The following is a 23,607-nucleotide window of genomic DNA, read 5'->3' on the forward strand; positions in this document are numbered from 1 at the left end:
GTGCAATTCACTCTCCTTGATTGTGAGTAAAATCTGTGATTTGCTTCTAATCAACAGAATATGGAATGGTTTGTTCCTTTGCCTTCTCAGTTTATACACTCCAATGAAGCAAGCTACCACGCTGCAGAGGCCCACATCACAAGGAACTGAGGGTGGATTACTTGAAGTAGATCCTTCAATGGTCTAACATTCAAACTGAGAAACCTACCTGTGGTCAAGACTTGAGAAGCCTTATAAGAGATCCTGAAGCAGAGGACCCAGCCAAGTCAAGCCAGAATGCTCTAAATTCTAACCTGCAGAAACTTTCAAATAATAAGTATGTGCTATTTTAAAGTCACTAAGTTTGTAGTAAACTGGAGCAGATTATGAAGACTTAAACTTTGAATCCTACAGAATTCCACACGAGAACTCTAAGAACTTATTATGGAGCAATATACACCTGATTTAAGAGTGAAGACACAAATTATCAATAACAGGAAGGAAAGTGGAGACAATACTCCAGAACTTACATAGAGTTAAAGGATAATAAGTGAATATTGTGAACAACTTTATGCTTATACAATTGGCAACTTAGGTGAAATGGACAAATTCTTTCAAAGACACAAACTGCCAAAGCTCATTCAAGAAGACCGGCTAACGACATGGATGAAATGCATTGTGCTGAGCAAAATAAGTCAATCAGAGAAAGACAAGTATCATATGATATCCCTGATATGAGGAAGTTGAGAGGCAAAGTGGGGAGCTTGGGGGTTAGGGAAGGAAAAAATGAAACAAGATGGGATTGGGAGGGGACAAACCATAAGTGACTCTTAATCTCACCAAACAAACTGAGGGTTGCTGGGGGGAGGGAGGTTGGGAGAAGGGGGTGGGATTATGGACATTGGAGAGCATATGTGCTATGGTGAGTGCTGTGAAGTGTGTAAACCTGGCGATTCGCAGACCTGTACCCCTGGGGCTAATAATACATAATATGTTTATTTAAAAATTTTAAAATTTAAAAAAGATTTTCTTTGGTTTGAAATCTTCAAGCACCATGCTCTTTGAAGTTAAATTCTTCCTATCTCGCTTTCATCAGAATTAACCCAAAAGGCACACTTACCAACCAGGACTACAAGCCGGTATTTTTCGTTCGTTTGCCGCCGATACGGCGTCACTTCCTCGTATGTGGGCACATCAGCGGTGTCGTACTGGTCACTCTTCTTGCATTCATACATGGACTTATTTGTTTTCTTATCTTTCCTACTAAGACGAAAACTTCTCCTAAAACCAGCTGCAAAAAACCATATATATATATGCATTTTTAGTAATAAGAATTACAGAAAGAAACCTCCCAAAACACAAAAATGAAAAAACCCTCAAAAGGTGATTGGATTTTTGTCACAAGTACATTTAGTATGAAAAAACACACAGATACTACACAATTTCACTAAAGCAACAATTTATAAGAAAATTCTTGAACATTTATTTTTATAGTTGTAATAATATTGTATTTGGTTCCAAACCATAGAGTTCTCAGAAATCAATGAGTAAAATAATTGTGTAATAAAGCCAAATAAGTTGGAAATCATTTATCATGGACTGACTGAACACAGTTGATAAGAGAAAGTTAAAAGCACTAAAGAAACATTTAAAATATAAATGCTGAATTCCCTCATTCAAAAATACTGGAATATATTGGATTGTAAGCACAACCTAACAACATACCTGTGGCACAGACAAGCACCTATTATTAAATAAAAAGGAAACTAATTTAGGGAGAGCTCAGTGTCACACACACCAAACAGGGATCGGGCCAACAGAAGAGCAAGTTCTTTGACTTTTACAAGATTCCAGCATTGGGGGGCAGGGGCAGTAAATGACCATGTCCAGGTTCTTCTTCTCCTATGGAAAAGTCCATGGTTTTACAATTCGAAGCCTACTGAATTTTAGGAATAAGATTCATAGTCTCAAGTGTGTACTCTTATCAACAGATCATATGATCTTTTCCTAAAATAACTGTACAAGTACTTCAATAAATTTAAGTGCTTAAAGCTCAAGGCTGTCATTAAACACATGGGCTTAAAAAGCTAAGGCAAATGTTCTTGTTCCCAGTCAACCCCCATTTCATTCTACTTGCTCTTCATGTTGTTGCGTTGTTTGGGACTTATTTCCTTTCTAGAACAGTGATGTTTATCACACACAGCATGATTTCATCCATACAACACAGTATAAATTCGGTAAGATGTGAGTCAGTTCTTGACCTAACCCTCAAAATCCAGACTTTAAGGAAAACTGTTCTACCTACTGAAATATTATATATATTCATATCAGCTCCATGGTACAAAACAAAATGCAAGTACATTTTTAAGTATATAAAAATATATTCCCTTGGAAAAGAGAATATATTTGTTTGGGTATTGATATCATCAATCAGAGATTTCCCTAAACTCAGACCAAGAATCGCCTCTTTGGGTCCCTTTCTTTCTAGAAAGAAATGCAAGTATGTATTTAAGAAATTAAGCATTTAAGAAACTACCAGGATTTAAAATAAAGGCCAATATTAAAAGCAATGATCAGTAACCCTGGAGTCATAACACTCAATTTATGGATTCATAAATTCATATGGATTCAGTTTAATAGAAATCAGCCAAGATATTAAGAAGGGGGTGATAAGGGTGCCTGGGTGGCTCAGTGGGTTAAGCTGCTGCCTTCGGCTCAGGTCATGATCTCAGGGTCCTGGGATCGAGTCCCGCATCGGGCTCTCTGCTCAGCAGGGAGCCTGCTTCCTCCTCTCTCTCTCTGCCTGCCTCTCTGCCTACTTGTGATCTCTCTCTGTCAAATAAATAAATAAAATCTTAAAAAAAAAAAAAAAGAAGAAGAAGGGGGTGAAATGTTCACCTGATAATAGAGCTCTACGGCCCACCATGAATCATTCTGACGTTGAGCAGGTACTCAGATTATTTGAAGGAAAAGATTTACAAAGGATTTGGGACAAGAGTCCATCACTCTCAAGCTTTCGTATCAAAGGCAGAAGGCAAAGAGGAAAAGGCAAACAGGGCAGGGAATAAAGCACTGGTATCTCTCCAAGGACGAGACGCAGATATAGCAAATGAGGAATGTGCGGACCTGGCCCTAGGATGAGGAAGTGTCTATTCCAAAGCCACTCATGCAGGCAGAGTTCAAACTTCTCTATAAAGGGTCAAAGGGAAGCTGATTATTACTAATCTCTTGTTGTATTTTTTTTAGGACATTGGGGAATTAGTATTAATCTCTTATATTTTTTCGGATATTGGGAAAGACTCATGAGAACGTAGGAAAAGGGTTCCTTTACATGGGAGTCCTCGCAATGCTACGCCGGAAGTGGGGGAATCCCTACAACTGCTCCCAGTGCTTGAGTGACATGCTTCTCAGACAACTCTCGTACCAATTTGCAGAAATCAGTGATGACATCCTGACCCCGCCCCAGCTCTGTCACCTGTGACGGCTGGCCCACCCAGGAATGCAGCAGTAGATGGCGTCGGGTGTAGCGCACAGACTACACGCCAGCTCTCCTAACTCCTTGATGCTGCTATTCCAGCGTTTCTCACTTCAGGTTCCCACAGTTCTTGTCTCGTGGAAGGCAGTTATAGGGTAAGTGGGTGGAACTGGAAATTTCCTCATGATTATTCTTTGCACAGGGAGAGGAGGGTTTCCCTCAAGTCCCTACAAACTTACGACCCAGGAATGAATCTAACCAGGACAGAAATGTTTCATTCACAGCAAATGAAGTCCAGAAGGAAAAACCTGAAAATTTCTGAGCCACGAATCCCAGCTAAGTCCTGAATTTCAGTAAAGTGTTTACCTGATTGCATTTTTACAATTAACTGACGTTTTTGCTTTCATTATAAACAATAAAGAAATAGTAGGAGAAAGTATAGGTAATCGGATTTCTGATGTGAGATTCTCTGGACATCAAAGATGGGGACTATGGTCTCACAGGACGGTTTGGTGATGATACTTGCTGTCCAGGGCTTGGTACAGAACAGGTGATTGATAAAAGTCTTATAAATTCAAGTAATATAAAAAAGCAATTAACAAAACCCCACTTCACCCCTGTCACATCTTCATACTGTAAATTTCAACAAAGAAAGAAGGGCACATTTGCTATTTTCACAAGAGAAAATTCTAAGGGGCAGGCGTAATTACAAAACACGGCGTACGCAAAGGCAGAGAGCTAAAGGGAGCTCTGGAGACCATCCTGGCCTGCAGCGTCCTTGCTCCCTGGCCGCACAGATGGTACAGATGCCACCTGCCCATGCACGGTGACACGGTCCTGATCTCATTCCCACCAGTTTTCTAGGTGACGATGACTGAGCAACTGGAATTCCCACAGGTTGTGAAGGTTCAGCATCCTGACCCAGAATCCTCACAAAAACAAGGAGAAATGGCAGGTCACCACACCACGCCTATTAGAGCAGCAGTACCGAGTGTTAAAAATTGAAGGCCGGGGCGCCTGGGTGGCTCAGTGGGTTAAGCCTCTGCCTTCGGCTCAGGTCATGATCCCAGGGTCCTGGGATCGAGCCCCGCATTGGGCTCTCTGCTCGGCAGGGAGCCTGCTTCCTCCTCTCTCTCTGCCTGCCTCTCTACCTACTTTTGATCTCTATCTGTCAAATAAATAAATAAAAATCTTAAAAAAAAAAAAAATCGAAGGCCAGGCACGTCTGGGTGGCTCAGTCGGCTAAGCAACTGGGTTTTGGCTCAGATCTTATCTGAGAGTCACGCGATCCAGCACCGCATCGGGCTCTGCACTCAGCATGGAATCTGCTTGAGATTCTCTCCCCCTTCCTCTGCTCCTGCTCACTCTCTAAAAGAAATAAATAAAATCTTAAAAAAAAGAAACAAACAAACAAAAAAAACCCAACTTTGTTTTTGAGGACCAGAGGTGGCGAAGTCTGGGTCAGCGTCTAGATTCTGACACCTACTAGCTGTATGAGATTTGCCGACATTTAAAAAACTCCTCTAAGGCTCACTTCTCAACTTTAAAATGAGGATAAGAGTATCGACCTTAGGAGGTTGTTAAAAGATTAAACAAAGAATTCACATAAAGCATTTGGCCCAGTACCGGGCAGGTGGTAAATACCTACATATATTAGCTGTAGATTAGTACTTGATTATGTCTCCAACTAACTGAAAGCACCGGGAAGGCAGGAACTTCTACCTCCCTATACTCCCACCGCACACAGTCTAGCAAAAAAGGGAAAAACAAGGGGCTTGTTCATAAGGGTTTAAATGGCTGTTAGAGAAGAATATTTAAATATAAAGACTAGTATTAAAATTACAGCCAGGTTTAAATGTTAAATATTAAAAGTACCTATTAAAGTAGTAAAGCATTTTAACAAAACACGACAGAAAAATTTAGTATGCCCTATCTTTTCGCTATCCCCCGCTACAAGATACTCTAAGGTTATGTGTTCTATCTTGTACAATATTTACATGTAAATAGCCCCCTTCCCTCATGTCTTCTTGATTATGACCATGTGCTCTCCTGATCCACAGACACCTGTCTACTTTCCATATTTATAGCGCTCCATACACATAAATATACAGGATAAAACAAATTTTCCAACCCAGAGGAACCAATAAAACAGCCAGAACAGAGGATACAACAAAAGGCACAAAATTCAGAGTACATGCTTGTGACGGTTTCTCAAACCCAAACAAGCTATTTTCCTAGAATCTATCCTCCCCAGGACGTCAGGGGTGAGGGCTTGTTTGGCACACTGTTCAAGGCTCTGATTTTCAAACGTGGGTCCCATAATGAGCTACGTGCCAGCACACACCTTAGTAAGTAAGGTTAAAGGAAACTTAATTCTGTGTCTGGAAGGGGCAATTTCTTCCCTTCAGCTTTTATGTGGTTCTCTTATTAAAAGGAAGGTTTAAAAATATACACTTACAAGGAGAGTATGTATGCAAAGGGTTCGTTCAGGTACCTGCGAATAAACAACGTAGGACCTACTGAACCCGCGTTCATTTTCAACACGCAAGTCTTAGCAAGAGCTGGCTTTAAAAAAGTAAGGGGAAAGGAACGGTAACGAGGAATCTGGAATAAGAGAACGGTTTTACACAAAATATATTTTTCCTTATATTTCACATTTTTGTAATTTATAATTGGCTCAACATTTTTATGGACAGGCTTTTTCCAGCGAGCTTACCCACAGCTGTTAGAGATTTGCGTGTTTTAAAGGAACAACACGTTTACTTTACTACAATAGTAAAGGGACTCTAGAGTAGGACTGCAGCCGCAGGTCAGGCCCCTGATCACAAGGAGACACTTCTTATCTCGTATTTTCCAGTAGAAATCATTTATGATCCCTTATTAACTTAGCACATAATTGCAACACTTTATTTAAATAATTTTTTACTATAAAGAGAAACACTTAAGTTGCCTGGTGTTTGCTCCTTATTTCAAGAAGATCGCAATAAACATCCCCGAACATTCCCTTTATTCCATCTCGTGGACTATTAGGATAAATTGCCAGAAGCTAGACAGATCTGGTCCAAATGCTTCTCAGATCAGTGAATACCAATGTACATTTCCACCAGCAGAAAGTACGATTTCCCATATATTACACCAGTCTCTCATAAAGACATTTATAATTGCTTTGAAATCTTCAGAGATTTAAAAGTGAAAAACCTGTATGCCATTTCACCCTCACTGTTACAGAGGCTGGCCTTTTTTTTCAAGCTTATTATCCATTTGCATTTCTTATTTCCTTTGTAAATTGCTGCTTATTACATTTTGATCACTTTCTGAGTATGGTCTTCATAAATATATACACATACACATATCTTGTAAGGTCACAGCCCTTGGCCCTAAGTTATTGCAAACACTTTTTAAGATTTTCAATTTTCCATTTAGAAGAAATTTAAAATGTTTATGTAGTTGAGTCTGTTTCTTTCTTTTGTGATTTCTTTCACTGTTTTTAGGACTTTCCTATCCTTGGGTCTGATAAATATTCACCTATATTTTCTTAAGTTAGAAAAAAAAATGGGTTGCATGGCTTTACACTTACTTTTTTTTTTTTTTAATCCCATCTGGAATTACTCAGCTGTAATCATGAGATCAAGCTTGTGAGGTGAGGCTGTAACTTTATATTTTTCTAAGTAATTAACCAATGGTCCCAAAAATACTTACTGAATAATCCTTTCACTCCTTTATGTTGATACATACTTTGTACTGAAGTACCAGATGGCTTATTATTATGACAAGAAAGAAAGAAAGAAAGAAAGAAAGAAAGAAAGAAAGAAAGAAAAAGAAAGGGAGCCAAAAATGTGATTCTTGGTCTGAGTTTAGAGAATTCTCTTACTGATGATATCAATACCAAAACAACAGAAGTTATGATGGTGGTGGTTGATAAGTATTGAGAACTTATGAGATAACAGACACCCGCTGAAGCCTTTATGTGGTTTAATTCATTTACCTCCCATAGCAACCCAATGGGGGAGGCAGAATACTCCATAGGCTTAAGTGGTCCTTCTCTTAGTGATATAGGTCACTCAGAAAGACAAATATCGTATGATTTCACTCATATGTGGGATTTAAGAAACGAAACACATGAAATGGGGGGGAGGAAGAGAGGCAAACCATAAAACAGACTCTTAAGGATAGAGAACAAACTTAGGGTTGATGGAGGGGTGGTGCATGGGGGACAAGCAAGATGGGGGGTAGGTATTAATGTTGTGATGGATCACTAAAGTCTACTCCTCAAACTAATACTGCGCTATATGCTAACTGGAATCTAAATAAAAACTTGAAACAAAACAAGACAAAAGTGATTACCAAGGCTGTGGTTGAAATACTACATGATGAAAGAAGCAAGGTTGAAATACTGTTCCAAATATATAGATGTAGAACAGAAGAAGTGATGAGCCTTCTGTTACTTTATGTAGTAAGGAAATGAGAAAAGATGAACCAGCAGTGTATTTTGGGGTTTAAAAATTATAAGCTCCTTTCTGTTGGAGACTTTTTTTCAGATATAATTAAATGCATTTTTGATCCTCTTCTGTATTCAAGATGATGTGTACAATCTGAAAATATATACAATGGTGTCTCTGCTCCCCAAAAGCTACCGATCTATTAGAGGACATGGAAATATGCCCAAATACTTATAATAGAAGGGGTTTCACAACACAGGCTCATGACTAGAACTAAGATTTTTAGCAAGTTCTCTAATTTGACAATGACATTTCTATTAAGTGAAAAAAAAATTAAACTCAGCAAGTTGTGACTCGGTCATTTACAAAGCTACTTGACTTTATCCAGAGATTATAAATCTTAATGCTTATATATGTAAATTAAGAGTCATTTGTTATTAAAATAAGTTTCATACTGTAGATTAAGTAATATACCTATCCTATAGTTTCAAATATTAGTGATGTTTTAACAGCAAAAGAAGAAAAAACTTGAAGTATCTAACATGTACATAAATATGGGAATGATTAAATTATGCAACTTTTTCAAAGAAATGAGGTTAAGCCATTAAAATTATAATTCTAAAACTACAGAGCACCATAAAATACATTTGATATAATAATAAATGGAAAAAACTGGACAGAATGCAATAGTCATACCTATGAGTTTTACTTTTTTACTAATATAAAAGTTGGTATGGATACAAAATTGTGGAAGAAATAGCATGAAGACAGACAATGGTTGTGTTAGGGAGAGAGGGAGGTGAACAATTATTATTGTTCTATTTTTCAAACTTTCTGTAATGTTAATTTTAAAATTTGAAAAAAAGTCCACAAAACACAGTTCATAATATATGAACAATCAAATGAACTCCACTACGGACAGATGTATTTGTGTGTCATACCAATAGGTAAGACAAAATACGTTTGACTATGTCTTAGAGGCAGGGTCAGTCTTCTATATTTTGAAATAATTATGGTAACAGAGTACATTTTTATATTCTCAAGAGTTAGAAATAGCCAATAAGTTAAAATATTAAATTTTTTTAAATCATAAATTGTTATTATATTCATTGGCTCCCATAAATTAGTAACTTAAGTGTGAATTTACAATATAAATATTTATCATTTTAATAGCCTTACTTTTTCATAAAACTTTAAGACACTTAAGATGGCATTTTATTAAAAAACACATGATCATTTATTTTATGTCCAAACATGTTCATTACCACAAAAGGCCCTCCAACAGAATCAAGGCTACTCATCACCAACACTAACACAGCCCCAGAAATCACACACGTGAACAAGTAAAGTGACATCTGCCTTTCTGTTAATTCAAAGAAAAGAAATACAACTATGTTACCACTCACAATTTTCAAGTGGGACAGTTTCAGTCTTTGGTTACATAAAGTAACCAATTTGGTCTAAAAACATCAGATATTATATATCCTCAATGTTCTCAATAATAATGATCTTGTAATGTTTAAATATAGATGTTTGTAGAATGGGAAAAATATTTCAGTGAAATTGTTTGAATCATAAAATAGCAATATTGATCACAGGCACTTTAAAACTTAGAGATTTATGGAAGGATCTAAAGTTCCTAATTTTTAACAAAATACATTTATTTGATACCAACTCAATCAAGAAAACTGCTTACTTTCTTAAAAGGAGATAAAAACACTTCAATTCTTTTTTCTCTCCTTAAATACATGAAAATGTGGATTCTTTTTCTTTTTTTAACTTGGAAGAACTACCAAACATTGTGTAAAAATCATATTTTGCATCTTAAAACACTGGATTAATTTGATGAAGCTAATATTTACTAGTTCAATAGGTACCTCAGTTACAAGGAAGAAAATATTTTAATGTAAACGAAATTTTTAAGAAGATTAAAAAACTCATGTAGCCATTAATAAAAACTAAGCAGCTGGAAATTATTATACAGTGTTAGGCTCATGCCAACATAACATTGAAAATTTCCATTAAAATAAACATTTTTAATATAATGCCCATGTTGCTGTAATAAGTCATAATGGACATGTAAAAACTATGGGAACATGGTCCTAAGATAAAATTATTATTGAAATGATGGTTCCACAGTACTCCAATCATAAAATTGTCCCCAAAGACAACTAAGGATAATTGAGACCAAACAAATAATCAGATAAAAATCTTGGGAGGAGGTTTAAATTGAAAAGCAATACCAATACAAAACTATAAAAGTAACAGAAATCTAAAGAAGCTGGGTTAGTCAGCTTCTTGTATTCATCTTATAAAACACTGTCAGGGGGGAAAAAATCATCACAGACACAGGAACATTACCGTGAATTACATTAACCAACTTTACATATGCTAATTTTGTGTATAAAGTGGAACAAGGCTTTTGAATAAACAAATAATTTATCTCTGAAATGTTACAGGTTTCAAGATGCCCTCAAAAAAACTTAAAGAAATGTTCAAACACCATAAATATCCTTTAATCATTCAGCTCATCTCAAGCTAAAAATAAAAATAGAAACTCAAAAGTGCCTAGTGAAATCATGGAAGCTAATATAAGATATCAATTTGCAATTTCCAAGAAAAAAACTACTTAGGTCTTAAAAAGTTTTCCTGATACCACTGACAATTTCTTTTTAAAGCATAGCACAGGATTACCATAAAAAAGGAGAAACCACATGAGAATTTCATTTTCTGCCAGTCAGCTAATAAAGAATTGAGTTTTTACTTACACTTTCAAAATTATGAGAAAATACGGTACGCACACATAGAATTACATATAAAAAATACAGTTCTAAAAAGAGGGGAAGATTGGATTTTAAAATTGTAATATATTTTTTTTAAGTTGTGTCTATGCAACCAAAAATTCTCCAAGCAGGAATGGTTTCTTTCTGTCAGAGAAAATATTTCCAAGTAGTATTCCAGACATGTTGAGATTATGCAGAGTTCTTGTTCAAGAAAGAACCTGTACCATTTTTAAAAGAATGCTTCTAAATGTTCTCTTTGTATAAATTTTACTTTTTGGAAGAATATTAAGGCAGTATATTTTGACATAGCTACTTACCTACAAAACATTCCTTAATAAAATGACTCAATAATAGAGCAAATGGGAATTTCTACTAGATATATAAAATAGTGTAACTTGTTGAGAATCAATGGTGCTTAACACACAGAAAAGGATTAGGAAAAAAAAAACACACAGATATAGAGAAAGGTAAATAATAACATTTGAAAGAACAGCGAATGGGCACTTTTGTTTATATTGAACTTTATGGTAAACACTTCAGTTAAATAGAAAGAACAGTCTTCACTTACATAAGTCCCAAAACTGATCTTGTTTTAAAAGAATGCATGAAGGACTCCAGCAAGGGCAGAAGTGGAGAAAGTGTTGAGTTTTCAGGAAACCATTTGCAAGACGTTATGTTCGAAGACAGATGCCTGATAAGCAGTGCTTTGTTAATTGATTAAAGCAAGATTTTGATAATGAATTAACCAGAGGAAAAACATGCTGTAACTCTTGCCAATGTAAAAAGAAAAGTAATTCTTCACATGAACTATTTCGTACTGCGTGAGGAAAAAGGAGAGAATCTTCACAACTGGCTACTGTACTGAACAACTGTATGAAAGCCAGCACGCACACACACACACACACACACACACACACACACACACCCATATGCACATATACACGCACACCAGGAACTCCCACATGAGCCACCAAAGCTAAATGAAATTTTCAAGAGCTCATAGAAGGAAATGAATCACTCCTGCTAATTTACATACTCATATAAATATATATGGTTGGACAATCTTTACATATCTAGGCAGCCCTTGACTTACACAGATTCGACTTTAAAAAGGTCCTGTTTTTGCACTTCACAGTTACAGGATACTACCTACTTATCTTTGTATTACTGTCGTAAAATCGTATGTAATTAACACAACTTACACTGCCAACTCAGTGTGCCTTTTCCTTCCTTCAAGTAACAGCCCAATCTCTCTCCTTTTTTTAAAAAATATTTATTTGACAGAGAGCGATCAGAAGTAGGCAAAGCAGCAGGCAGAGAGAGAGGGGGAAGCAGGCTGCCCGCCGAGCAGAGAACCCAATGCAGGGCTCGATCCCAGGACCCTGAGATCATGACCCAAGCCGAAGGCAGAGGCCCAACCCACTGAGCCCAGTCTCTTTACTGATGAACAGACCCTTGAGAAATGCACCATGCTACACATCAACAAGAATCCTACCACAGAGTGAACATTCGTATCAGTGATTAAATACAGTTTTACGTTATAATTCTTACATAAACAGACATTCAATTCTTGGAGTATTAGGGGCGCCTGCGTGGCTCAGTGGGTTAAGCACCGGCCTCGGCTCAGGTCCTGGTCCCAGGGTCCTGGTACTGAACCCCACGTCAGGCTCCCTGCTCATCAGGGAGCCTGTTTCTCCCTCTCTTCCCTGTTCCTGTTCTGTCTCTCACTATCTTTCTCTCTCTCTAATAAATAAGTAAAATCTTTCAAAAAAAAAAAAAAAAAGGAAGCCTCTCTTTTTTTATTTCCTAAGAAAAGATTCTTGGACTATTATAATGTTACTTCTTTTGAAAGTCAAATTAGATCATTTTGACGTGGGTTGTCAGAAACGGTCATGAGGTTAAGGGCTACTTACATATGCTGTTTCATGTTTGATTTTATGCACATCAAAGAAAGTGAAAATCATCAAATATACTCACTGAGCTACTGGTCTGATTTAGATCAGCAGCGGTCCTGAAACTACTAGTAGACCCTGGGCGGCCCCATTTTTTTGGGTTCAAGGGTACCGTGTGTGTGCAGGGTACATCACTTCCCCTCTTCCTCTCCCTCTGTGGGCCCCCAAGATACAGAATCAGAAGGTGGATGAGGGCTGCAAGAGTAAGTTTCTAAAATAAGCCAGAATCTCAGAAATGCTTAACAGTTCTTGGAAAAGCCCTCAGGAGAAGGTTACATTTCTGGAAACTCTCTTGACTATTTTCCAGAGCTTTCCTAGAACTGGATAAAGGGGCCATGTGCCGAGGATGGCTATAGATCCATTCTGTGCATGTGGATATTCTTTAAAATCTGCAGCACCACAATGTATGTGTGAAAATAGTGGTATCTGTCAGGATTTGATGTGTACCAGGACACCACGGTCATTTGTATGATATGCAGTTAAGTGACTAAAATGTTACAAAACCATTTTTATTGACTTGAATTGTTTAAATGACTTCTTTTAGTAGAGAAGCAATTGATATGAAAGACATTATCAAATCTCCCAAGAGTAAATATGTCTTCAATGCTATAATTACCACAGGCATACTCAGAGTAGGAGAATATGACTGAGCCATAGTGCTCAGATATCTGATCAAACATTATTCTAGATGTTTCTGTGAAGGTATTTTTCTGGATCAGATTAACCTTTACATCAGTGAATTTTGAATAAAGAAGGTTACCCTCTAGAATGTGGGTGGGCCTCATCTAATCCCATGAAGAAAAAAACAATTAATCTCCCCTAAAAAAAGTGATTCCCCGCCAGATGGCCTTTGAACTCAAACTACAATTCGTCCCTGGGTCTCCAGCCTGCTGGGCTTTCCTGCAGATTTTGACTTACCAACATTCCACCATCATGTGAACCAACTCCTTAGACTCGTGTGTGTGTGTGTGTGTGTGTGTGTACACAGTTGTGTGAGTAATACAGAGGATTGGAGGGAAATGTTAAAATTTGAGAATAAACTAGCATTTCATAGTTAGCATAGAAATTTTAGTATCTCTTAGGATAGAGAAAATTAATAAAAAGCATTTTTTTTATTCTTTGAAAGGATCAACAAAACTGACAAACCTTTAACATACACAGACCAATAAAAAAAGAGAAGACCCAAATTATTAATTTAGGAATGAGAGAGGGGACACCATTACCAAGAAGAAACAAAAAGATTGTAACAGAGACTACTATGAACAGCTGGATGCCAGCAAATTGGATAATCAAAATCCAACAGACAAATTACTAGAGATGTACTACTAAAACTGAAAATCTGAATAAACCTTTAATAAGTAAAAGGATTGAGTCAGCAGTCAAAAAACTTCCCACAAAGAAAAGCCCTATATGAGATGGTTTCACTGGTGAATTCTAGCAGAAGTTTAGAGAACAATTAACACAATCAAAGTTTACAAATGCTTCCCAAAAAAGAGCAGGAACACCTCCCACCTCATCATATGAGGCCAGTATTACTCTGATACCAAAATCAGGCAAAGATATCACTAGAAAAAGAAAATCTAAAGACCAACATCCTTATTCCTCAAAATACTAGCAACCCAAATTCAGCAACATATATAAAGGATTAGACACCACAAGCAAGTGGCATTTATCTTAGAAATACAAGGTTGGGTCAATACAGAAAAATCAATCAATGTTATACGCCACATTATTGGTAGAATGAGGAAAAAAGCCACATGCAGAAAAAGGATTTCTCTATACAAGATAAAGTACTCTTTAAACAGAGATGGTTTCACCACTTCCTTTCCTATCTGGAAACTTCTATTTCTTTCCCTTGCCCAATTGCTCTGGCTTGCACTTCCAGGACTATGGTACCTTAAGTGACAAGAATGTCACTTGGTTTCTGGTCGTGAGGAGAAAGTTTTCAGGCTCTCACTATTAAGTACGCTGTTAACTTTTGGGTTTTAGTTCATGCCCTTTGTCAGGTTGAGGAAATTCCCCTCTATTCTTAGGTTAAGTTTTTATCACCAAAGGGTATTGCAAATGCTTTTCAACCCAGTCAAGGTACCAACCGTTTGGCAAGGTTGCTGGTAACATCCACACTGCTAAATCAAAGGTCAGCTTTCATTCCTCATCTTATTTGATCACTCTTTCCCTTCCTAAAACTTTACTTTTATTGGCTCCTAGAAGAATCACACCTGTACATTTTTTTCTACTTCACTTTGGGTTCTTTTCTTGCCCAAATCTACACCCACTCCCTGGTGATCTCATCCAGATTCCTAACTTTAAGTGTGATCTAACTCTGACAACTTCTAAATCAATAGCCTGAACTCAAAGCTGCCTACCCAGCTGCCTATTTAACACCTCTACATACGTATCATAAACTCAGTATATCCCAAACAGGTTCCCTGATCTCCCCCCTCAAACTTCTACTTCCATCTCAGGAAATGGCCACTTCACCCTTGCAGTTTTTGAAGTCCAAAAATGGTGTTTGACTCTCCAACTTGCCTCAAAATCTTGTGAGTCTTACCAGTAAAATGTATTCAGAATCTCACCTATTATCACTACCTCCACCAAGAATATTTTATTTCAAGCCACAATCATTTCTTGTCTGGATTCCCATATAGCTCCATGTTTCAGTCTTTGCTCCCTTATGGTTCCCTTCTCAAAAGACCAGCTGAGTAAACCTTAAAAATACGTCAGGTCACGTTGTTGCTCTGCTCAGAACCCTTCAATGATTTCAAATCTCACACATTATTATGAGCCCAAGAATCCCCTCTCTCCCCGTCCTCTCCACAACCATTCTATTACCTTGCCAACCTCGAATCCTATCAATTTCTCTCCTGTTCACACAGGTGTCCTTCCTGATTCTTGGAGGCATCAGGGTCCTGTCTCAGGGCCTTTGCACATGCATGTCCCATTCCTTGGAATTCTCATTCCTCAAGAGGCTCCTTCTCAGGTTTTTACTTAAATACAACCTCTTCAAAGAGGTCTTCATTAACCCCCTTAGAGATATTTGATATCCTGTTTCCCCAACTCCTCCATCACCCCATTCCTGTTTTACTTTACTTCTTAGCATTTATTATCACCTAAGATCTTATATAATTTACTTAGTTGTTGGTCCAAACCTACACCAAATATGGAAGCTGTATGAAAGGGTATTTGTTTTCATCTTTGTTGAAACCCCAGTGTCTAGAGCAGTCTAGAACATGAAAGGCATTCAAAAAATAGTAGGGAAAACTTCAGAAATATTAATATAAGACAGTTATATTCTGTACATACTAGAAGAAACAGCTAACCAGAGCTAATGTGTTGTCTCTTGAGGGAAAAGGTGGGACTGGAAAGGGAAGGGAAAGGGGAAGGTATACTTGTTTGGAGCTGCAAGACTCGCAAATACTGTTTGACTTTCCAAACAATTTATTAAATAAAGCCATATGAAACTGCTGGCATTCTGTTGCTTTCTGACCTACAGAACAGGAGTATGAAGCAATTTCATATGCTTAACCTAATGCATATGTTATTTTAATAAAAAAAAAAAATATTTGAGCCTAGGTGGCTCAGTGAGTTAAGCCTCTGCCTTGGGCTCAGGTCATGATCTCAGAGTCCTGGGATCGAGCCCCGCATCGGGCTCTCTGCTCAGCAGGGAGCCTGCTTCCTCCTCTCTCTGCCTGCCTCTCTGCCTACTTGTGACCTCTGTCAAATAAATAAATAAAATCTTAAAAATATATATTAGGGCACCTGGTTGGCTCAGTCAGTTAAGCATCTACCTTTGGCTCAGCTCATGCTCCCACATTGGGCTCTCCACTCAGCAGGGAGTCTGCTTCTCCTTCTTCCTACTTTCACTCTCTCTCAAATAAATAAAAATCTTCTAAAAAATTAAAAATTAGAATTATTTCAAAAATTTTTGTACAGGGAACACAAAAGAAAACTCAGAAGACAAAGGAAACAATTCACAGATGTGGTAATGTAAATACTGAAATATTTATACGCTGTGAATCTTGGAATAAAGGTAAAAACCCAAGCAAAAGAACAGGAAAGATATGCCCAACAGGGAGAACTAATATTCATGGCATAGAAAGAGCTCATCAAACTAACAAGAGACAGATAAAGAACTTGATAGGAAAAAAGGCAAAGATAGAAGTTGAAGGGCAAAAAAGGAGAAAAACCAAGAAAAAGTCACAGCATCATACTCACAGTATATTTTAAGGTTGTATACCAAATAATACTTCTACCATAAAACAGTTTGTCATTTATGTCAGCATATTACTTATGAGACCTCTTTTAAAAATCCACTCTTTTTTTTTCTTTCTTTTTTTTTTTTTTAAAGATTCCATCTATTTATTTGACAGACAGAGATCACAAGCAGGCAGAGAGGCAGGCAGAGAGAGAGAGAAGGAAGCAGGCTCCCTGCTGAGCAGAGAGCCCGATGCGGGACTCGATCCCAGGACCCCGAGACCACGACCTGAGGCGAAGGCAGTGGTTCAACCCACTGAGCCACCCAGGCGCCCTTAAAAATCCACTCTTAACTACAGAGAATACACTGATGGTTACCAGAGGGGAGGCAGTCGGGCCGTGGGTGAAACAGGTGACAGGGGTTAAGGAGGGGACTTGCTGTGACGAGCACAGGATGATATATGTGTTGAATCACTATACTGTACACCTGAAACTATTATTACATTGTATGTTAACTAGCTGGAAGGTAAATATAAACTTTAAAAAGAAAGAAAAATAAATAAAAAATAAAAATCCACTTGGTGTTATACGCAAGTAATGAATCATCAAACAATACATCACAAACAAATGATGTACTATATGTTGGCTAACTGAACATAAAAAAACAAAACAAAACAAAACACAAAATCCAGGAGCATTTTGAGGATTTGGCTTTTGAGGAAAACAGAATTCCACATGACATTCCATTTGTTCAATATATTTATAACAAAGTAATAATGTAACAAAGTACTAATATAATAGTATAATCATGTAATTTAAATTATATATAAAATAATCAGAGAGTATGATCAAACCGGGTTATCCCGTAAAAGACAGTTTCAAATCTGTGGTCATTGAATTTGAAGTGTTTCTTGAAAAGAAGAAACTTACCAGAAACAAGCTTAGTTTATGAAGCCTATTTTTTCATGCCCTTTTTAAAAACAAAGTCTTTTTTGTTACATGCTTCTTTTCTCAGACACCTTGCTAGACTCCCTTAACTCTCAACTCCTAGCTCAATGAACTTCACGGTCCATGGACCTATGGCAGTCTCCCGCTACACGTGTCAAAATAAACATTTAGAATGTTTAGAATGAAATGCTGTCATGACGTCATCTATTAAAACACACTGACCAGGTTTTTCCTCTTTGCCACAGGAAAGGACAATTTTCTCTCAGAGTGGAAGTTGAATGGAATGTATGGCTACAATCTGTACTCAGGGCTTGCAAATTCAAAAGCCTACAGAAGTCAGACAGGTGGAAAAAATCTTATCAATTGCCTTACACAAATATATTTTACACAAAAGTTAGTCCTCAGGGAAATAGTCATAACATTTGTCTGAAATACTCTTTGGTCACTTTTATTTCCCCTCACTGGAGAACATGGAGGCCAAGAAATACCTCCCTGTTATAAAACAAACACCAACACAGCGATTAGGAGAACGTCTACCAACATCCCCGTCAGCGCCAGCAAGACGATGAGGGGTGGAGACTGCGAGGAACCAGAGACCTTGGGCTCCACTGACAGAGTCGGTTCTAACTTAACTCCAGCAAATTATTAACACTGGGAAACGAAGCCCTCAGTTAGTCTTCTGTTTTGTCAAAGGAGTCAGAAATTTTTATGTAAAATTTACCAAATTTGTGGGACTAACAAAAATATGTATCTTTTGTCCAAACATGGTCTGAAGCTTGTCGGTGTGTGACCAGGTTGGATATGACTCATTGAGTGGTTCATAATATTCCCATTTTACCTAGGAGGTACCCTAGTTTCCTCTGTGACTGGGTGTTCAGTATGGTCCTCCGGGAGCACAAAGCCCACTCTGCCTTTTCCAAAAAATTATCATGGGTCATAGGGAATCTGCATGTTTAATCTCCCCTGCTAATGCCAAGTTCTTTACTCTAAAGCACTCCTGTTGTCTCAATCCCATCCAATGTAGTCTGCTGTGGCTTTATTCAACCAATTACTTTTGATTTCATGACTTTCAAACCTCGGGACACCTGGATGGCATATTCGGTTCAGCGTCTGGCTCCTGACTACAGCTCAGGTCATGATCTCAGGGTCGTAAGATCAAGCCCCATGTCAGGCTCTGAGGTTAGGCATGGAGCTTGCTTAAGATACTCTCTCTCTCTTTCTCCCTCTGCCGCTCCCCCCAACCTCTGCTCTAAAACAAAAAATCATGAAGATATTCAGTCCTTTACCATCAGTTTCACCATCTCTGTCTACAGAATGGATCCCATTTTCCTGTCCCACTAAAATATTTCTACTCTCAACTATAAAACCAGCTTTGAACTTGATCACTATCTTCCTTTCCCTGTCTGCTCTCACTCTTCAACACCTTGCCATCTGGCTTCCAGTAAAGCTGTTTGAGAAACAGCTATCAGTTATCAGTGACTCCAGATAACAATGGAGTTCTTACCAGATCCAATGGCATTTCACCCTATAATTTTCCTATAATTTCCTATAATTTTTCACCTTCCAGGAAGCCAGGCCATATTGTAGTCTCAGGGTTCCAGAGTGCAACAGAGAATGTAACAAAGAGCACATGCATCACCTCACCCAATCTCAAATATGCCTTATGCTCTCCAACAGTCACCTCTCTCCGTGTTACTGCTTCTACCTTCATGCCCCGCTGCTAAACTATAATCTCACCTAACCCTTGGTGCCCGGATCTCATGTCATTCCTTGTAGGACTGGATCATTAACTGTGTCAGGCTGGGGGGCTGTCCCCTCAACTCCTGAATTACAGCATTTATATGACTCTCATCAGATACTGCTTTAAGCCACAGTTACTTGGATATACACTCGCCATTTAACTGACCCAGTATACACCCTGGAAGTCGGGGAGAGTAGGTACCTCTCTATTTTAGAGAGCGGTAGAAGCTTATAGTAAAGTCAGTCCATCTCTTCACATCTCCCTAAATCCAAACTCCTGAACAGTCGCCTCACACACATATGCTGGCTTGGCCACGAGGCTGGTTTTGGCCAATGAGACATCAGCTTCACCAGCACTAACATACTCGAAATTGTTTTTTTCTGTTGCTCCCTGGAACTCTGAGATGAGTTATGAGCGAGCGTACTGGAGGATGAAAAACTATAGGACACAGAAACAGTTTTACTTCAGGTAAGCATCCCACCCACCAAACCAACCACAGGCTAGCCCAACTACCACTCTGATTCATCAAGCTGACAGAGCACAGCAGAGCCGCTCAGCTGACCACAGACTCAGGAAAAGAAACATTTGCTCCCTGAAGTCATTAAAGTTTCTGGGGGTATACCAAAGCTGCTAGGACTCATAGAGGAATTTAGTGAAGTGTCAGGATATAGAATCGGTGCACAGAAATCAGTTGCATTTCTATACACAATAGCAAGACAGAAGAAAGAGAAACTAAGGAGTCAATCCCACTTACAATTGCAAAACCATAAGATACCTAGGAATCAATCTAACCAAAGAGACAAAGAATCTATACTCAGAAAACTACAGATTACTCATGAAAGAAATTGAGGAAGACACAAAAAAATGGAAGAGCGTTCCATGCTCATGGATTGGAAGAAAAAATATTGTGAAAATGTCTATGTTAACTAGAGCAATTACAGATTTAACGCAATCCCTATCAAAACATCTTTTTTTTTAAATAAGAAATGGAACAAATAATCCTAAAATTTATATGGAACCAGGAAAGAGCCCAAATAGCCAGAAGAATGTTGAAAAAGAAAATCAAGGCTGGTGGCATCACAATTCCGGACTTCGAGCTCTATTACAAAGCTGTAATCATCAAGACAGTATGGTACTGGCAAAAAACAGAAACAAAGATCAATGGAACCGAATAGAGAAAACAGAAATGGACCCTCAACTCTATGGTCAACTAATCTTCGACAAAGCAGGAAAGAATGTACAATGGAAAAAAGTCTCTTCAACAAAGGATGTTGGGAAAATTGGACAGCCACATGCAGAAAAATGAAACCGGATCATTTCCTTACACCACACAGAAAAATAGACTCCAAATGGATGAAAGACCTCAATGTGAGATAGGAATCCCTCCAAATCCTTGAGATGAACACAGGCAGCAATTTCTTCAACCTCAGCCACAGCAACTTTTTCCTAGAAACATAGCCAAAGGCAAGGGAAGGACAAAAATGAACTATTGGGACTTCATCAAGATCAAAAGCTTTTGCACAGCAAAGGAAACAGTCAACAAAACCAAAAGACAACCGACATAATGGGAGAAGATATTTGCAAATGACGTAACATATAAAAGGCTAGTGTCCAAAATCCATAAAGAAATTATCAAACTCAACACCCAAAGAACAAATAATCCAGTCAGGAAATGGGCAGAAGACATGAGCAGACATTTCTGCAAAGAAGACATCCAAGTGACCAACAGAAACATGACAAAGTGCTCAATATCACTGGGCATCAGGGAAATACAAATCAAAACCACAGTGAGATACCACCTCACACCAATCAGAGTGGCTAAAATTAACAGGAAATGACAGATGCTGGTGAGGGTGAAAAGAAAGGGGAACCCTCCTACACTGTTGGTAGGAATGCAAGCTGGTGCAGCCACTCTGGAAAACAGTATAGAGGTTCCCTACAAAGTTGAAAATAGAGCTACCCTATGACCTAGCAACTGCACTACTGGGTATTTACCCCAATGATACAATGTAGTGATTCAAAAGGGCACGTGCACCTGAATGTTTACAGCAGCAATGTCCACAACAGCCAAACTATGGAAAGAACCCAGATGTCCATCAAGAGATGAATGGATAAAGATAAATGAGTTCTGGATGATTCCACACACACTGGAATATTATGCATCCATCAAAAAAAACCCCACAAAATCTTGCCATTTGCAATGACTTGGATGGAACTAGAGGGCATTATGCTGAGTGAAATAAGTCAATTAGAGAAAGACATTAACATAAGATCTCACTGCTATGAGGAACTTGAGAAACAAGGCAGAGGATCATAGGGGAAGGGAGGGAAAAGTGAAATAAGACAAAACCAGAGAGGGAGACAAACCATAAGAGACTCTTCATCTCAGGAAACAAACTGAGGGTTGCTGGAGGGGAGGGCATGGGAAGGATGGGGTGGCTGGGGGCTGGACACTGGGGAGGGTATGTGCTATGATGAGCGCTGTGAATTGTGTAAGACGGATGAATCACCGACCTGTACCCCTGAAACAAATAATACATCCTGTGTGAATTAAAAATAAATAAATAAAATGCAAACAGTTTCAAAAAATAAAAACACAAAGTTTCTGAGGGTCTAAGGAGAGGTGTGTTAAGCGATACAGAGTATCAGGCACACTGTACTGTTCTGAAATGAGTAAAGAATTAATGGAAGTTTAACCTCTCCTTGACCATCCGATTATAATTTTTCTAGCCTAAAAACTAGAATGTTCTACATTTCTGCATGGGGTTTGTTTTGTAGAATACAACACAAAAGGTATACTTTATCTTTGACAGCATGCTGTCAAAGATAAAGTATAGGCTTCATACATGCACAGATGTGAATGTGAAACTTGGGAGGCCCCATTCTCTACCTGTAGATTTGGAGATAATTCCTGCTAATTTTCTGACACTCAGTTTCCTTTCTGTAAAGTGGGAAAAAAAAATCCCCACCAATCTTACAGGAGTAGAGATAATATATATTAACTACCAAATACTATATCTGGCCAATTTCTTCAATAACCAAGAGATATCATATACATAAATACTAATCTAAAAATAAGGAGGTTGAAGCGGTTCTCTCTCAACCTGTGTTTCTATGCTATGACCCAGCACTCGTACAGGCGGGGACATGGTCACGGCAAGGGTGGGGAAGGTCTGAAGTGGGAGGCAGCTGACGAGAATTCTGATGCATTTAACAGCTTCTAGATACCTTGGTTTGGGTTTGTAACATCCCTTGGCCACTCTGGGAATGTCTCCTGGTGAAACAGAACAGCATGGCAATCACAGGCTTCATTATATTTGGGGATGTTCAGTCAATGGTTACACAAAGAGGCGCCATGTGATTAACCCATCATCAGGGAACAAAACCAAAAATGTTGGAAGAAGTTGTTTAGCTTTGGCTAATTAACAGCTAATCAGATAACTGAGAAAAGTGCAGACACGGTTAACTGAGTCAAATGACTTCGCCACAAACACTTTTCCTCTTCTACCCAAAAACAGATGAATGATTTACAAAAACAGAGCATCTGGGAAGCTTCTGGAACAACAACATGAAAGCACACTATGAATTCCTTTATGTTCAAGCCATGGAGCCTGTTTAACATAAAGGTTCATGCTACACACACACCCCCATCCCCACCAAACACGAGAGCATGCTAGTGCAAACACGCTCACTTAAGGTAAAACAACATCCTGGTTTTGGAGAAAGCAACAGAAAGAAAGAAATCCTCTTCCACGACCAGTTGCTCACCTATATACGTTCCACTGTGGTTACCAGCATATTCAGCATCTTCTGGATGGAGTATAAAAGCATACAGAACAAAAGCCAAGAAATAAAGCAGAACAGTTAGAAGCCCAGCCACAGATGCAAAAAATAAATTACTTAAAACAATTATGTAAAGCACAGCATAGAACAGCCCTCACAACGCCACTCTTAAACATAAAACGTTTTGTTTTACATTTAAGCTTCAAGTGATGTTTTAAGACATCATGCAATTTTGTGTTTCAGCCTCCTTCAGGGGTTCCTTGATGCAGTTCCAAGAAAATTGTAAAAGATCTGCCTGCACTGTTTATACTTT

The 23,607-nt window shown here is 38.2% G+C and overlaps 1 protein-coding gene across 4 annotated transcripts in view; it reads right to left on the reverse strand.

Annotated features, from left to right (window-relative positions):
* MPP7 (MAGUK p55 scaffold protein 7) overlaps positions 1 to 23,607 on the reverse strand; it is a 287,917-nt gene that overhangs the window by 49,210 nt on the left and 215,100 nt on the right. For 2 of the 4 annotated variants that reach the window (XM_045087410.1, XM_045087411.1), the window contains 2 exons: positions 23,280 to 23,321; positions 1,100 to 1,270 (listed from right to left, as the gene is read on the reverse strand). The exons of 1 other annotated variant lie outside the window; for it this stretch is intronic. In XM_045087410.1, the coding sequence (XP_044943345.1) occupies positions 1,100 to 1,270; positions 23,280 to 23,321 (213 nt within the window). The remainder of the gene's footprint in view (positions 1 to 1,099; positions 1,271 to 23,279; positions 23,322 to 23,607) is intronic. One more of the 4 variants, XM_004779351.3, reaches the window with a different exon arrangement.

The sequence above is a fragment of the Mustela putorius genome, unplaced genomic scaffold (genome assembly GCF_011764305.1).
Source record: "Mustela putorius furo isolate JIRA1106 unplaced genomic scaffold, ASM1176430v1.1 tig00001130_pilon_pilon_pilon, whole genome shotgun sequence".
Lineage (NCBI taxonomy): Eukaryota > Metazoa > Chordata > Mammalia > Carnivora > Mustelidae > Mustela > Mustela putorius.